This window comes from Rhinolophus sinicus, chromosome 4, assembly GCF_057876585.1.
Source record: "Rhinolophus sinicus isolate RSI-liver-muscle chromosome 4, RSI-T2T, whole genome shotgun sequence".
Taxonomy (NCBI): Eukaryota; Metazoa; Chordata; class Mammalia; order Chiroptera; family Rhinolophidae; genus Rhinolophus; species Rhinolophus sinicus.
In genome coordinates this window covers 28493820-28509956 of record NC_142504.1, presented here as the reverse complement: position 1 = coordinate 28509956, position 16137 = coordinate 28493820, and the positions used below count along the sequence as shown (strand labels likewise).

The 16137-nt window shown below is 44.7% G+C and overlaps 1 protein-coding gene and 1 long non-coding RNA gene across 3 annotated transcripts in view; one reads left to right on the top strand and one right to left on the bottom strand.

The window, feature by feature from the left end:
• Positions 1-2291: 2291 nt before the first annotated feature.
• LOC141573204 (uncharacterized) lies at positions 2292-8503 on the bottom strand. Its single transcript, XR_012498880.2, has 2 exons — positions 8369-8503; positions 2292-2546 (listed from the first exon to the last, which is right to left on the bottom strand). It is a non-coding gene; the product is annotated as an uncharacterized LOC141573204 (long non-coding RNA).
• NXPH1 (neurexophilin 1) overlaps positions 7951-16137 on the top strand; it is a 282603-nt gene continuing 274416 nt past the window's right edge. The window contains exons 1-2 of one of the 2 annotated variants that reach the window (XM_019729790.3): positions 7951-9548; positions 10442-10605. In XM_019729790.3, the coding sequence (XP_019585349.1) occupies positions 10552-10605 (54 nt within the window). In that variant the 5' untranslated portion in view covers positions 7951-9548; positions 10442-10551. Of the gene's footprint in view, positions 9549-10001; positions 10606-16137 lie in introns of those variants that run through there. The other variant, XM_074340770.2, reaches the window with a different exon arrangement.

Genomic DNA, 16137 nt, shown 5'->3' with positions numbered 1-16137 from the left:
TAGGCACCATATTAGGTGGTGGGAGTACAGGGCTGAATAAGACATAATCCCTACCATTATGGTACTCACAGTAGAGATTAATGGGAATCGGGAAAGACTACCCAGGGAAACCAGTTAGAAGGTAGCTGTCCAGATAAGAAGGGATGAAGACCTGGCCTAGAGAGTGACCAGGAGGAGGATGCAAGAGACATTCTGAAGGAAGACTTGACACAATAATGTGCCTGACTGGTCTGTGAGATATACACAGAAACAATGAGAGCTAATTCTGAGGTTTAAAGGCTATGTGCAAAGAAAATTTGGGAGCCACTACTGAAATTAGGGTTAATTGTGAATAGGAACATATGCGTGTGTTGAGTGGGGTGGGTGGGTGCATGGTTGAGTTCACTTTTTTTTTTTTTGAGTTCACTCTTGAACTTTGTATCAGACAGCAGTACTCTATTTGAATGAAGATGCCCTCTGGTGGCTGAACATATTGGACTGCAGTGTAGGTCAAAGGGGAGAGCTTCAAAGATAGAAAATTGACAGCCTGGGAAAAGTTAGTTGGAAGAGCCGGCATAGGAGACAAGAAGGAACTATCAGAAAGGTAGGAAAGAAACCTGGGAAAGATGGTTTTGTAGATATTTGATGATATGAAATTGAGAGAGGCCATTGAATTCAGTTAAATGTAGGCTACAGATTACTGTAGAGTCCTGTCAACGAACAGACAGAAAGACAATTCAGGGCCAGTTGGTGAGACCTCAGAGATCATGAATCAGGAGCCACTGGTGTCCCTTATCTCCGGAGTTTAACTGTGATGGAAAAAGTGCTAGTGCTTTTCCTTGACCAAAGGCCTCTCTCTTAGTTCTCCTTTCTGCAGGACAGATTCATTCAGAAGCCCGGAACCATATGACCTAGTGTCCTGTGTTTGTTTGGGTGTGGTCCAGAGTTGGTGGTTATGACAGTAGTGTTCATGCCCCTTCCTCCCCATCCCCTTCCCTCTTTCACCTGGTCCTGAAGGCAGAGAGGGGAAGGCAGTAACAAATCTTTGGGTAAGATACTGATGAGGGTGAAACAATGGAAATTTGAGACAGGATTTGGGGTGTACCTATGCAGAATAAAGCTAGAATTTAGGGACACCTGGGGACTTTTTGGTACCAAGGCATGCTTAGCTCTGGAAGTGAGGGGGATTAATGAGTCAGTTACTGAGTAACCCATTCAGGCCAAATTTCTCATTCAGCTCCTGATTCTGAGAAGAGTCTTTGAAGGTGTTGGGGTGCGGGAGCTCGTGCCTTCTGGCTTAAGCCTCCCACTCTGGTTGTGTTCCTTTTGCTCATTTCGCTGGTCTGAGATTTGCCTGAAAACGTTTTGCAATTATGCGCTGTGTAAGCACTTCAGAGATGAAGACTTGCCGTTCTAGAATCTCGCTCCCTTGCAAGAGGTGTACGAGGCTGCTTTCTGGACACCGTGCTTTCCAAGTGTGGCTGAACATTCAGCTCAGTCCAGTTCAAAGTAAGGCAAGGGGTACAAAGCTGAATGACACAGTCCAGTAGAGGAGACATATGTATAAACAACATGGTGTAAATAATTTAGTCATAACTTTTAGTGCACAAATCTCCAAGAAAAGTGGAGAGGATGGGAGGTGACCTCTGAGCAGAGATTTGTAGGAAGATTAGGAGTTCACCTAGAGGTTGAGTTGAGAGGATTCAAACCAAAGGAAAGACGGTGCAGAGGTCCCAAGTTGACACATATGCTTGCGTGTTAGAAGCTCTAAGGCTCTTGCACCTGATGAATGTGAAGTGTGTAGTCAGGCAGGAGCCAGGAGGCAGGAGAGGAAGAACAAGGAGCAGACAGAGGCCTGCTCAAAAGCAGTCTTCTCTGCTGAACTAAGGAGTCTGACTTGATTCTGCAAGCCGTGTGAAGCTGTGAAGAAATTTAAACAAGTATGTGATGCGACCACATTTTTCAGTCTGTCATTGAGCGGATACCACAGAGGGCATATGTAGGGAGGTAGAAGCTGAAAGGGGGGAGAAGAGTTAAAGGGCCATTGCCATAGACCAGATAAATGATGATATGAGCGTGAGTCGGTGGCAGCAGCAGAAACAGAAACAGAGAAGAGCGATATGAGAAATAATCAGGAGAAAAATTGAGAGGTGTTAGTAATTTTACTTTTGATGTGTAACTTTAGATTTTGATGAAAGGAGAAAGAAAAGGCATAAGGGAATGTGATACTTAGGTTTTCCAGTATGGTAGTGGTGTCACTAATTAGTCAGCTTTGGCTGTGAGAATGCTGCAAAACAAATAACCCCCAAATCTTGATGGTTAAACAATAAACATTTATTTCTCACTTTTGGATATGCAGGATTGCAAGTCAGCTGTGGTGGCTATGCACCAGCTCGCAGGTCAGGCTCAGGTCTGCTTCATGTGCTTTTTCGTTTCAGGGCCCATGCCAGAGGATGCAGCTTCTCCCAGATGTGTGCTGTTCCCTCGTGGCTAGAGAACAAGTGGAAACAGGCTATAGCTCTTGAATGCTCTGACTGGGATCGAAAGGAACCCGAAGGAAGGATTTCCTAGGAAGTAAGTAAGAAAGAAAGAAATTACTTAATTTTGCATATATGGGAAGGCACACCCCTCCATTCCACTGTATGGTCACTTGGCAAAGGGCACGAGCTTAATCCTATTACAAGTAGAGCCCTCCAGAAGCCATCACGCTAAATAACAGAATATGTGTGTAATGTGAAGATATAATGTGTCTAGTTTAAACATATTAAGTTTAAATTGACATCTAAGTTGACCTTTGAATAGTTGGGCCAAGAAAATCATCAGAGCTGGACTCAGGAACTTGTTGGTCACTGGGTGTAAGTAATAAATGAAGCCGTGGAAATAGACAGGATTGCTTTGTCAGAGTGAAAAGAGGAAAAGAGTTATTGATGGAGCCCTGAGAAGCACCAATGTGCTATGTATGAAGATGAGCAAATACATAATCTGAGAAGGAATGGTTAGAGGGCTAGTTGAAAAACTTGGAGAGAGAATGGTGGTCCTGAAAGTAAAATAGAGAAAAGAGTTACAAGAAGGAGGAAGTGGGAATGAATGGTCCAGTGGCTCTCAGATTTAAATTGGACTTGATGGAGAATGACTGCAAAAAAGGAGAGGGCTGAAGGGATTAAGAGGTACAAATTGGTAGTTACAAAATAGTCACAGGGGTGTAAACTATACAATAGAGAATATATAGTTAATAATATTGTAATAACGATGTATGGTGCCAGGTGGGTACTAGACTAAATCAGGGGATCACTTTGTAAATTACATAAATGTCCAACCACTATGCTGTACACCTGAAAGTAATATAAAGTAATATTGAATATTAACTGTATTTGAAAATAAAAAAAGTAAATTAAATAAATGTAAAAAAGACCCCACGGAATTGCAGATTGATGCTCATAGAATCACCAGGGAGACAGCGGGATAATGTAAATAAAACCCAGGGTACGGTTCCTGGCATATGTCGGGCACTCAGTAAATGGCAGTCATTATTATCCTACTGAAAACTGTTGCACTTTGAGATATTACCACCACTTTAATATAAAATTTGATGTTTGACCATTTTGCTTTGCATTTTATCAAAACCATTTTATTATTAGAGCCAGAAAAAGCAAGAGGAAATATTACGTCATTTTTTTATGGCATAAACCTTGAAGTTAATTATGGTGTAATTCTGGTGTAGTTGTTTTTATTAAGTTGATGTTAAAAAGGGGAATTGAGAGCGTTGTTGCATCCCTTTGATATCTCTTATTTAAAAGATGTCTAATCTCAGACATTGTTATCATTCTGAGATTTGGGCTGAAGTAGCCCTTTGTTCCCTGCCTGTATAAATCATCTTGTTTTGAAGTTCTGTCTTAATATTGCTAAATCAGGATAAAAGCTGGAAAAACATGTGTTTCAAAATATGCAGGTACTTTAGGTTATGGAGATGAAATATGTGTTTGCAGACTCATTTTCAGTTTTCAGGTAACCATAGAGCTTGCAGCCTTTGTCTTCATAATTTCGTCCATGATTCAGAGTCCCAATGTTCTTTCTGGTTGAAAGCATGTACTGTATTTCACTTTGTTAACAGAACATTGGTTATCAAGTTCTTTGTCTTTAGTGATTCTGCTTTAGGGAATTGTCAATTAATAATCCCTATGGGAACCATCATGAAAAATTTCTGTAATTAGATTATAATGCAAAGGTTTGCTTATTCACAATATTTTTAAAAAATTTAATTATGATCTCTGGGCAATGACCACCATCTTTCCGTCTTTTACATTGAATTGCCTTTTTAATGCTGAATTTCTTCCATTTCTCTTATTGTGTTCATTCTCTTTTTAAACGTTTGTGAGTATAATTGAAACTGCCCTACCTTTGAGAACCCTCTATCCTCACTTAGCAAAGTAAATGAAATATGGATAAAAAGACTGAGCATATAAATTACCTCTAAAAAAGAAAATGCGTGCTACATAAAGCTTTTTGGTTCCCTTTACTTTTTTTTTTTTTAATCCTGAGCTTGATGGCTGTTTTTTCTTTCTAGTCCAGTGATCTTGTTATTAAAGCATTCTTGTAAAGGTAATTTAGCACACATGCCTTATGGTTATTAACCAAGTTTTACTACATTCAAATACCAAATCACTTTGCAAATGATATTTCCTTCTTTCCACTAGCAAAATAGTTTGGGGTGTGGAGGGGCTAGGGGGGTTCTTTGTTGTTCCGAGTGACATTTAAGAATTTTGCAAAAGTAGTAAAAATGGATTTGGATCTTTTAAAACAAGTATTCATAAGTATAAAAATGATGCCACTCTGAGTGTAGATTCTCATAAATCAATGACATTAAAAGCATTTGTAGAACAATTTATATGAAAAATGATATAATTAATACAATTGAGTCAACCCTTGACCTAGAAGAAAGGTTATGAGGGTGTAGCAGAGAAGAAATGCACCAAAACGCTTTGGTTCAAACCCATAAACACTGTGGACTTCAAATCTTGGAAGTGCACTGGACAAAAGATCCTTTTAAATTGTTAATATCTTTGAAAACTATAATGCATTATACAGTTGTTATTTGTGAAGTAGGTTAAGTTTTTTAAACCTCAGATGACATCATATTTAATCATACAAAAATGGGGTAAAAGAATTTTAGAACTGGAAGGCACTTTAGACGTCATCTCACCCGACTCCCTCATTATGCAGGGGAGGGTTCTGAGGCCAGGGTAGTCTTCAGGCTGGTGCCCAAGGTCCTACAACTTGCAAATCCAAGTTATACTGAAGTCAAGGCAGAAGGCTCATACGTGCTTTGTAAGTTTTCTGTCACTTTTAGGGAAAAGATAGGTACAATGCAGTACTGTGTACGAAGTATATAATTTGGCCTGAAGCTTAGGCAAGACCACAGCTGGGTATCTCATAAAAACAGTTTTCTGTTTTCAGTTGGAGTTTGGGTAAAAGATAATGGCATTCATGCATTTTAAGACAGGTTCATTTTAGGACAGAGTTTTGTAGAACTCAAAATGAAGCTCTTTCTTTTTGTCTTCTCCCCAGCCCCAACATAATTCAAACTTTCAACTCCTTCCTTCTTCTTCCCCTTCAGAAAAAGAGAATGATACAAATGAACCAAACCAAATCAACCAACAGAGCTAATTATAGTTAGAAGAATTATCAGTCTACTTCAGATGAATTCTAATTTTAATTTCTTCTGGTTTTCAGGAAAATTGTTTAATATCGATGTTTCTTTTTTAGGTCAGCCCATTCAAAGTCTTTTAAAAAATATATTTCCTGGAGATAAATATAGGTTATTGCTTTATACTATTCATTTCAGTTCGGATCAGGTAGATTTGGGGAAAAGCAGAAGGCAGGGGACTGCGTTCTACTGTGATTATCATTGATGCTGAGTTTCTATGTGTATTAAGTTGCACCATACACAACATTTAGAAACAGAATGATTTCTGAAAGGATTCTCAACATGAGTAAAATCTGAAAAATCGGTACAAATTCTATTCTCCTTATGGATAATAACACTTATATTTTATGCCAGTAAGGCTGATTGCAGCTGTATTCTAAGAGTGTATTTTAGAGAAGGGTAATATTTTAAACAGAAGAATGTATGAGAATCATGCCCTTATTGTTTTTAGGGTTTTTTTTGTGTGTGTGATTAAAGCAAATTAAAGGAAAGAAAGAGGGTGGATGAGCCAGCTTTTTCTCCCTGTTCCCCAATATTATATCATTAAAATTAGAGAGGTTTAACAGAAACAGTGATTCCGTTTTTCAGTGTTGCTTCGCTTAGTGTCGTTTCCTGATTGACTACTACAGGAATTGAAGACTCTTGCAAATATACAAAAAACAAAAAGAAAAAAAAAGAAAAAAAGAAATTCCACTGCTGTTTTATATCCTAGGTCAAGTGTCTCATAGTATCTGGTAAGAGTTGAATATCTAGACAGAAGGTGTCAAGTCATTATCATAAAAAGCTCTTAGGCACCCTGTGTCATAGAACAAAGTGTCAGACCATTCCCATTACTAGGTGCCTGTGGTGCTGTTCTTAAATAATCAGGCCCATTCAGATAGAGATTTTAAGGTCCTTGATCGTCTTTTTATTTCACGAGCAGTGGTTTTTTAAGGCTAAATGACACAAGATAGAATGTTTTTGAAGTCAGGTTTAGAAGAGAATTTGATATATCCCAAAGCTGGCCTGATTCTTTCTCTTTTCTACCCAAAGTCAGATGAGAGTTCAGCTTGATATCGATAGCCTTGTACTTGGGCATCTGGAGACAAGGAACATGGACTCCAGCTCCACAGTCCAGCCTAGGAGGGCCTGAGAGCTCATATAAATGGGGATCCAGTTTAGGATGGCATCCTAAACCCTACAGGGTGGAATCAGGTGACGTTTTCCTCGCCTTACTTTGACCTTTCAGCCTCAAATATGAGTGCCCAGAGACATTTGTTTTTCTTTTTTAAACTTAAAAAAATTTTTTTATATTAGTTTCAGGTGTACAAAACAACATATGATTAGACACTTACATCCCCCACAAAGCGATAACCGCCCCCCCACAAGTCTGCTATCCCTCTGACATCATATACACCTGTTACAATACCATTGACTCTATTCCTTATGCTGTACTTTCCATCCCGTGACCATATGTATATATAGTTGATATTGTTCAAAGTTTTTAAGAGCATGAAAATCGAGTAAGTGAAGAGAGCCAAGATAACACTGCAACTATGCTATATATGTGTGTACTTTTTCTAAAGTGCCTTTTTCAGAGTCTCAATTAGAAAATGTGCTTTACTGCCTTACTCTGCATGTGCCCCCAATAAACTCCAAGAGATTATGGGCAGAGTACAACTTTGAGATTAGAAGAGCTTGCTCTTTAAAGAGCTATTTTTAGCTGGGAGAGTGTAGGCCTCAAAATGCCTGGCAGGAATGTCCTACAGTGCCCATCTAAATTGGAGGTTTGATTCCAGGCGAAAGTCTCAGCCACCTCCTCCATTTGCTCCAGAAAAGAATGCTTCTGCTGATGGTTACTGCTATGTTGGGGAGTGGGGGGAGGTTACCGGCAGCATTCTCTATGGCAACACAACCTGGAGTCCTCTTATGCACAGCAGACATTGTGTCTGGGCCCCAGATGGACCAGAGTGGAAACCACAGAGCTTGAAGTGTCCAATAGTTATGCTCCAGGAAGGGACTCCCCGAGACACATTAAAAATCACGATTCTATATTGATGCCACCAGCTTGGGCTCCTGAGATGAATTTCAACCCACCTTTTACAGATTCATATTGAACTGTCATCCTGCAAAGTGTGCACCATTCCAGGCCAGGCTCTGGGGAAGAGCAGGCTTCGACAGGTAACAGGTGAGGTTGGGGGAAGAAAAATGCCCTCAGCAGCGCTGGGACTTGTGGACTGAGTTTGGGCGCGCTGAGGTGGCGCTGGCAGTTCCTTGGTACCAGAAGGACCTGGTTCAGAGATCTCACTAGATATGAGCCGAGCTGGTCTGAGGGTTGTGTGCCGAAGAGAAGAAAGGGACAAGGTTTGAGAGGGAATGGCCGGGATGAGGTAGATACACAGAGATGGAGAGAGTCAGAAATCCTGAGACACACAGAAGAAGGAAGACGCCAGAGACAGTCTTGGAGCACAAGAAAGACGGAGAAAGGAGATAGGAAAACTATATATATATATACTGAGAGACAGCAAAGGAAAGATTGAGAGAGACAGAGACAGAGACAGACAGCGAGAGTCAGAGCAAAGAGGCCAAGACTGCAAGATACTAGCTAGTTGAGTAGGAAGTGTCAGAGAAAGGGAGGTGGCAAAGCGTCCCCCTGCATCCCCTCTCCACCACCCGTTGCCCCCCCCCCCCCCCCCCCCGCCTCACCCCACTCCTCTCGCTCGGCCCAGCCCGCAGCTAGGAGTCAGCACGCAAGGTCGCCCAGTCCTCTCCGCCGTCGCTCGCTGAATGGCTGAAGGTCCGCAGCACCCCCGCCTGGGGCCTTGCAGCTACAGGTCCGCGGCGCCCAGCGTCCGCGCGGGAGGCAGGCCAGGAACCTTGCACGGTCCTGCGCCCATCCCCGCGCTGACGCACCGCCCCGCTACGCTCCCCGCCACTCCTCTGGCGCTCGCAATCCTCCTCACGCCCCCGGGGGAGGGGGCGCAGCGGCCACCAGAGATACCGCAGGAGCCAGTTCTCCCTGCGGGCCCAGCCCGCCGAGAGCCTGGGAGCGGGATCTATTTACACGAGACTATCAATTAGTCTCTGAGGCACCGTTTACCCACGTGCCAATGTAACTGCCTGTGTCCGGGAGGTGGGCGCACCCAGCGCCGACCTAAGAAGAGAGCACCACGGGGTCTGCGCCCCGAACCCCAGCGCACTCCAGAGTGTACCCCAGTGACTGGGCAGGACCACGGACAGCGCCTGCGACTCTGCTCCGGAGTAGCTTCCCGGCTTCCCGGCTTCCCAGTGTCGCGGGGAGAGGTACAGCTGCTCCGTGCACCAGGAACCTCCAGGTTCTCGCCACCCCACCCCTCTCTCAGATATTCGGACCACCTACAACTGCCGCGTAGCTTTTTTCTTCCAAAAGGCCAGTGTCTTATCTCTCAAGTTCAAGTTCCAAGGACTTGCCCAGTCTCCTCCCCTAAGTCATCTCTACCATCCTTCGGCAGCCTCGGGAAGCCGGGAGCCCTGGACTGCTCATCGCAGAGCCAGCGCTTGCAGTCCCAGTCCGTCAGGCGCAATAACCCGGCGCATTCACCTCCCTCCCTCCCTCCCTTTCTTCCTCTCCTTCCCCCTTCCTCTCTTGCCCCTTAAGTTTCCTGCACCGTGAACCTAACTGCCAAGCCTAGGCTCCTGCGGAACCCATCCTGAGCGCGCCCGGGCACTGGGACGCTGACTCCATCGAGGCTGGACGAGGCAGCGGGACTGGTCCGCGCCCGAGCACGGAGACAAAGTGCCAAGGAGGGCATGTCCGGGGTGCTGGAGACGCCAGGCCCTAGTAGCTCCTCCATGGAGTCTGCCCAGAGTGATTTCTGCTCACCGGATTCGCCCCCAGTTTTGTGCGGTACGTACGCCTGGCCTCCACAGTCCCGGAGGGGATACCATGGGGCGGAGTGGTGGGGCACCAGGAAGGGGAGGAGGAGAGGGCAGCTGGTCCGGGGACAGAGTGCGTTTGGCAGGTGACCCTCACAGACCCGGGTACACTTCCACTCTAGAAGTTAGCACTGGCTGTGCCACTTGGTTTGAAAAAAGTAGTGCCAGAGGTGTATGTAGTGTGTATGTGTGTGTGTGTGTGTGTGTGTGGCCGTGCGCGCGCGTATCTCTGTATGTGCAGGGGGCTCGAATGGGTAAACTGAGCCCGGTTTTCTTGTTTGCAAATTACATTCCATTTCCCCACCCCCACCCCACCGAATAAGTGCAGATGCCCAGCACCTAATCCTGGTCAGCTCTACCTACCCCTTTCTCTTCCCTCACCCCCCCTCGCTCAATCGCTCTTCCTCGCTCTCCCTCTCTTTCTCTCCATCTCTCTCTGCTGGTGTGTACGTGTGTGAGCACTGCCAGGGCTGGCAAAGAACCAGCCGCCGCCTTTAGTCCGAGCCGCCCAGCCATCTAACACTAGGGCAGGTTTCGCTGCCAGAGGCGCTTGGGCTCCGAACCAGTCTGCACGCGCCTTTGTGCCCTGCCACTTCCTGTCTCCACCGCCCGGGAACTCGCACCCGAAGACCGAAGGGCGCAAGGAGCCCTTCATCTTTCCAACCTATTGCCTACCTGCCTGTGGACCGAGCGCTCACTGGTTTCGGGCGCTGGATTTACACGCTTTTCAATTTTTCCTACCCCTCCCCCCGCCTCCAGATTTTTTTGTCCACCCCTACCCGCCACGACCCCCTTTTCCCGCTTGGTCGCTAAGCCTAACCTTGCCCGCGTGGTCATGGGATGTCTAATTTCATTTGTATCTAGGCTGCTGAGAGCGCTCCTTGCTCTGTAAAGTGGATGTCAGGTGGATCTATGTTTTTGAAGGAACAAAGACTCAGCGAAGGCACCGCCAGGGAAGTTTGAGACGCGGGAGGATGCAGGCTGCGTGCTGGTACGTGCTTCTCCTCTTGCAGCCCACCGTCTACTTGGTAAGTCGCTGCCAATCCCGCGCCCCCGCAATCCCACCCTGGCCGCGAGGCCAGGCGAGTGGGGGCGCGCAGGAGGAGGGTGAGCCCGCCAGTTCAGCGAGAGCAGCGTTCCTAGCAACTGTGTTGGAACAACTTTGGCAAGCTGGTCTCCAGATCCCTACGGGATTTTCCGGGGTTCCCATCCCAATTTCCTGCCTCAGTCCCCCCCTCTCCTGCGTGTGATTCTGAACAGTGTCTAGGGCACCCTAGATACCCAGAAACTGAGGAGATGCGGGGACGGGATGCTTTATGACAGGAACGAGCAAAGAGAAAGAAGGGTTGGAAGACATGAACTCTCATTGATTCACCCACAGAGTTTAAACGAAAGGAAATGGAGGTGGAGAGTGGGAAGCACGAATCTGCCCAGGTCTGTGACTTTGAAAGTGAATCCACCCACTTAGCTCCCCAGTTTGGAGATGTGCAAATAAAGAAGTGCTGGTAACTTAGTCCGACTTGTAGGGTTCAGACAGGACAAGTTTAACTATTAGGAGCATCACAAACGATCAGATCGAGTTAGGTCAGAGATGCTCAGGCAACCACGTAGTGGCTTCCCCTCCCTCTCTTCCCAATCTCTCCTTTCCACCAAATAACGTAACCCCAGTTCCAGTGCCAGAACCCTATTAAGGAACGACAGACCTTGTTGTCAGGGAGGGAACGCTAAGCAAAGCCGCCTTACCAGTCCTCTCCGAGCCGTTTCCACCGGTTTGGACTTCGCACATTGTTGGCTGGGCGTGGGGGTGGCGAGAAACGCTTTTATTGTGGTGGCTGTGGACTCCGCGCGGAACCAAGACGGAGAGTGCAATTTCTCGGGTCTAGCTTCAGGGAGGGCTAGGGACACTCGCACCCTGCTGGTGAAGTTGTGCTCAGTGTACGGACCTCCATTAACCCAACTGTGGGCCGCAGGAGCGCACTGAGGGCTCAGAGTGTTCTAACGGGACAAGGAGCGCTGAGGTGGCCTTAGATATCTGATGGGGTTGGATAAACGGGATGGGGGGGGGGTGCTGTTCCTTAATCTCAAGGGCTTCAGAACCCACAGGTCTGGGAACCAAAGGGTTGCCATCCCTGCAATTGCCCTGGTGCATATGACCACAGGGCTGCTAGTTGTGTGAACTCTCTGTGTGTTAATGAGTGTGTAAGCACACGTGTGTGTGTGAATATGTATGTGAGGGTGTGTGCGTTTAACGGGTATCAGCTTCAATCCAAGAACTCTCAATGTTGCTTGTTTTTGCACCTTTATCGTCTGACCATGGCAGCAGTGGACGCCAGAGGGCGCTGCACGTCAGTGTCCTCGCCTACAGGACACCTTGGGGTAAACAGGTGAAAGCCGGGGCAGCCAATCCAAAAGAACAGCCTTTCTGACTCTGTCACCGAAGTCTGTGCCTTCCCTGGCTGGAACGCAGACGGAATGCAAACAGTGTCCTTCCCATTTCCCATCTTCAATCCTTCTGGCCCTTACCTGCGCCCAGTAAACTTACTGACATTGAGAGCCCAGTGAGGAAGGGCAGAAAGTTTGGCCAGAGGAAATACAGAAATTGTTTATTGAAAGAAAGGGGAGGAACCGCCAAGTGACAGTCACAGAGGAGGAATATTCACCATTCCTTCGATCCCGGAAACCCTCCTGCCCCTCTCATTCTGCATATCTTCACGCACGACCTGAACTTCAGGATTTAGGACTGTTCTTACGTCCTTGGACTGTTTCTCTCTCTCTCTCTCTCTCTCTCTCTCTCTCTCTCTCTCTCTCTCTCTCTCTCTCTCTCTCTCTCTCGTTCTCTCTCTCTCTCTCTCTCTCTCTCTCTCTCTCTCTCTCTCTCTCTCTCTCACACACACACACACACACACACACACACACACACACACACACACGGCAAAGGCCCATGGCTGTGGTTCAGTTTATTGCTTGGGGCAAGTATTTCGATATTCTGGAAAATAATCTACCAAAAGCAGAAGTGAAATCAATACGTTGTGTTAAATTTTAAATGTGTTTGTTGGCAGTTAAACCGTTTTCCACTCATTACAACAACAGTGCTGGATTTATTCTAATGCGCTGCGTTCTGAACAACAAGCGCATTAATTCTCCTTTAATTGTAAACTGGGAGCATTTGAAAACCATTCAGTGTGCAAATTATGCTGATTCAATTACCGTTTAGTTACAGACTTCATTACCTGAATGCCTTTTGGCAATACAGAGAAAGGAGACAATTTTTTCAGTTTCACTCAAAACAATAGCAAATGTGAACAATAAAATAGAGAAGGCAATTTAGAAGTCCATTCTTTTCTCTCCTATCTAAAGTTGTTTTGTGTGTTGGGGATTAGAATCCACATGAACCACAAAAACAAAGGCTGGTGGCTGTGACCCAAGGCAGTATTTCCAGGGATTGCAATCCCATGGTTATTTGCCAGCAGAATCCCGAGCTGTTTTCCTGGAGGAGCAGGACGCTGACTTTTACCATGGAAATGAATTTAAAAGGGTGAATTGGGTCGTTCAGGACAGTTTTTGTTTTAGGTAAATCAAGAAATGGAGAGCCTCGATTAAAGCTCTAGGGCAATGAGATAGACCGAGAAATGATCAACATTTCTTTCTCCACCTATTTTTACTAAACACCAGATACAGTAACTGAATTAATCATTTATTTGTAGCTGCATCCAGAACATCCCAGGCCTTTGAAAGCAACTGCAAGTTTGTCAGGAGCTGATTCAAGTTGCAGTCCAAGAAGGCAGGAGTAGGAAAACTATTATTTGATTTTATTTGATTTTCCCCACTTGAATTGACCCAAGCCAGGTAGGATTTTAATGAGTAATATTTTGTCTTTCTGAGCTCATACCACAAGTTTAGTGAGGGGGCATTCAATTTATGCATTGCTTCCTAACCATACCACAGTATGCCTTTCCCTTTAAGCTCCTGGAAACCCAGTTATGTTTCCCAAGGAGTAATCGCCACAGTATGTCCAGGGAGCAAGATTGGTTTAGGTATCCCCTGTATAAAAATATTAGGTTTCTGCTTGTAAATACCTTAAATACTCCCAAGTTTGGGAATATTTTTTTTGATGGGAACTATCCAGCAGATCAGTGCTCCATATTTAAGCCACAATTGCCTTCCTGTATTTGGGTGAATGTTTTCAAGGTATATTTCTTGGCCCAAGGTTCTTTGAATGCCCGTTCTAGGTTGAGTCTTGTTGTGCTTACTGAGAGATGGGTCTGTCCTATTTCAAACTAGAAGCTTATTTTAGTACTACAGTGGGAAGTTAATTAGGACTGTGTCTGCAAAGTTACCTTCTGAAGCATGTTAGCTAGGATACTGAAAAATCACCACAGGGCTATCTCCAGTCATAAATTGGAGTTATTAAGTCATAAGTGGGAAATTATTTTTTTTTTTAAATACAAGCAAGGAAATCGTCTGTTTACTGAATATTGTGTATTGCAGATTTAAAAGTCTGAATTCAGCAGGGGAGGAATCTATGACATAAAAATACTTGTTTAAAAAAAAGTCCTGCAATTTTTAGTCTCCTGTCAGTTCTGGACTGGTCACAGGATATTTTCAGCATGATATAATGGGGTAACGGGACTATAGCATTTTCACTGAATTGAAGCACACACTGGATATACTAGGGAAATGTCATTTCTGGCTCTGAAGAATTTATACCTAAATTGAGTTATTCTCAGTGGGTCAAGCTGCAGGATAGGCCAGGGCACATAGGGAGAGCATCTCCCAGTAGAAAGCAGAGGTGCCCTGCTTGGGGGTTTACCTGTGGCAATTCTCAGAGTCGTGAACTGAGTTTAATGAGTGCTCCCTGGGCATGTCAACAAAAAAGTTACACAGAAATCTAGTGCAGGAAATCTGGCAAGGAGTTGAATGATGTTATTGTTCATACACCTGCTCTTCTAATGAGAAGAAACAGGCTCTCACCCTCCAATTTAGGTCCCACTGGTTCTGCTAGGAATTGAAATTGCTAATAATCTGGTTGCTTTTTTTTTTTTTTTTTTTTTTTTAACAATATTGGCAAGAATTGAAAATTCTTTCTAATCTTTGGGCTTAATAAACATACCAAATAATCTATTCTCTTGAATTTAGGGTGTCCTTAAAATGTGAATTCCACACGAATTGCTTAATAGAGATTAAAGAGTGATTAATATATTCATGGAATACTACCTCTGCACCGTTTGGAGCCAGACCGTTTGGGTGAATTCCACTCATTGTGAAGGTGGCTGTTAGGTAATGTGGAAGCTGGGGGAAAGCAGCAGGAGAGAAGCCACTAATATCTATTCTTTGGACTAGGTATGTGTACTTCCCATCCTTTGAAATTTAAGCCAGCTGCCCACTGACAATTTTAATCAGTTTGAGCTTATACCGAGAAGGAAAACAGCACATTAACTACCTCAGAGTGGCTATTCAGTGTTCTCTAGGAAGGCCAGTTCCTGGGGGCAGTACTGAAATTCCCCCACCTCCTGCATTTATTTCCTGACTCTTCTTGTCCAGATCAACCTTTCCACTGTAGGATTAAACCTAGATTTTTGAAGGAGCCTGAGGCACAGCTGCACAACACAAGAATTTTCAGTCCCAAGACATGTTTCCAGGGCTCTGTGGGAGGAAAAGTTGCTGCTATCCCAGGCATTTTCCTGAAATGCCCAACTCTCCGTTGACCAGGAAAGCAGCTCTCTGGGTGTGTGGTCACCTTCTTCCTCCCTTCTGGGAGGCTTTTCATGGTCTGGGGCCTTCTAGTGATAGCTTCGGGGAAACTGTCTTCAGTATTAGAAGGAGAGAACCAGAATTGCTCCAACTTTTTCAGCGGTTTTCCCCCTGAAAGCCATTTAAGTTTGTGGCTCCTCTTTGTGCAATGTTGATTTCTATTTGGCTTTGAATTGTTGACGGCTATTTCCTCCTTAATGAAAGTGTTGTCTGGGTGAAAAATATATCCGGTGGCAGGGAAATTGGTTTATTTTTTTTTGAAATAGGTGCCCAATGTCCTACTTTTTTATCTGAGGGGAGATTTTTTGCAGACTACAAAAATTGACAGCATTGTCCAGGTAATAACCATCGTGGGCAATATTTTCAAAAGGACATTTGAGTGATGAAAGCATTTGGATAGTATCTTTCCAAATAGGCAATTTTCTGTCTTGAGGTTCTTTGATTTTTATAGGGGGTGGGGCCACACCCCTATAAAGGGGGCCACACATTGGCAAAGGGAAGGCTTCCCCGTTTTGCCCAGTCCTTAAATCCGAGGTACTTGTCAGTTTCTCTTGGAATTAGGGGTCTGAAGAGCCCCCAGTGTTTGGCTGTCGCGGCATAATATTAAAGGTCAAAAGACAATCCGGGGAATAAGGAATAACATTCTTCTTGCACTTCTCCGTCCATAAAGAGAGTCAGTGTAAACTCTGAAAGTTCGCCTGCTCTTAAGTGGTGAGTTAGAAAGTGTGCATTCTTTCTGATTTTTTTTTTTTCCCAAAGAAAGTACCTAGCTTTGATCTGAGTCAGGAAAGTTCTCTTAAAGCAACCAC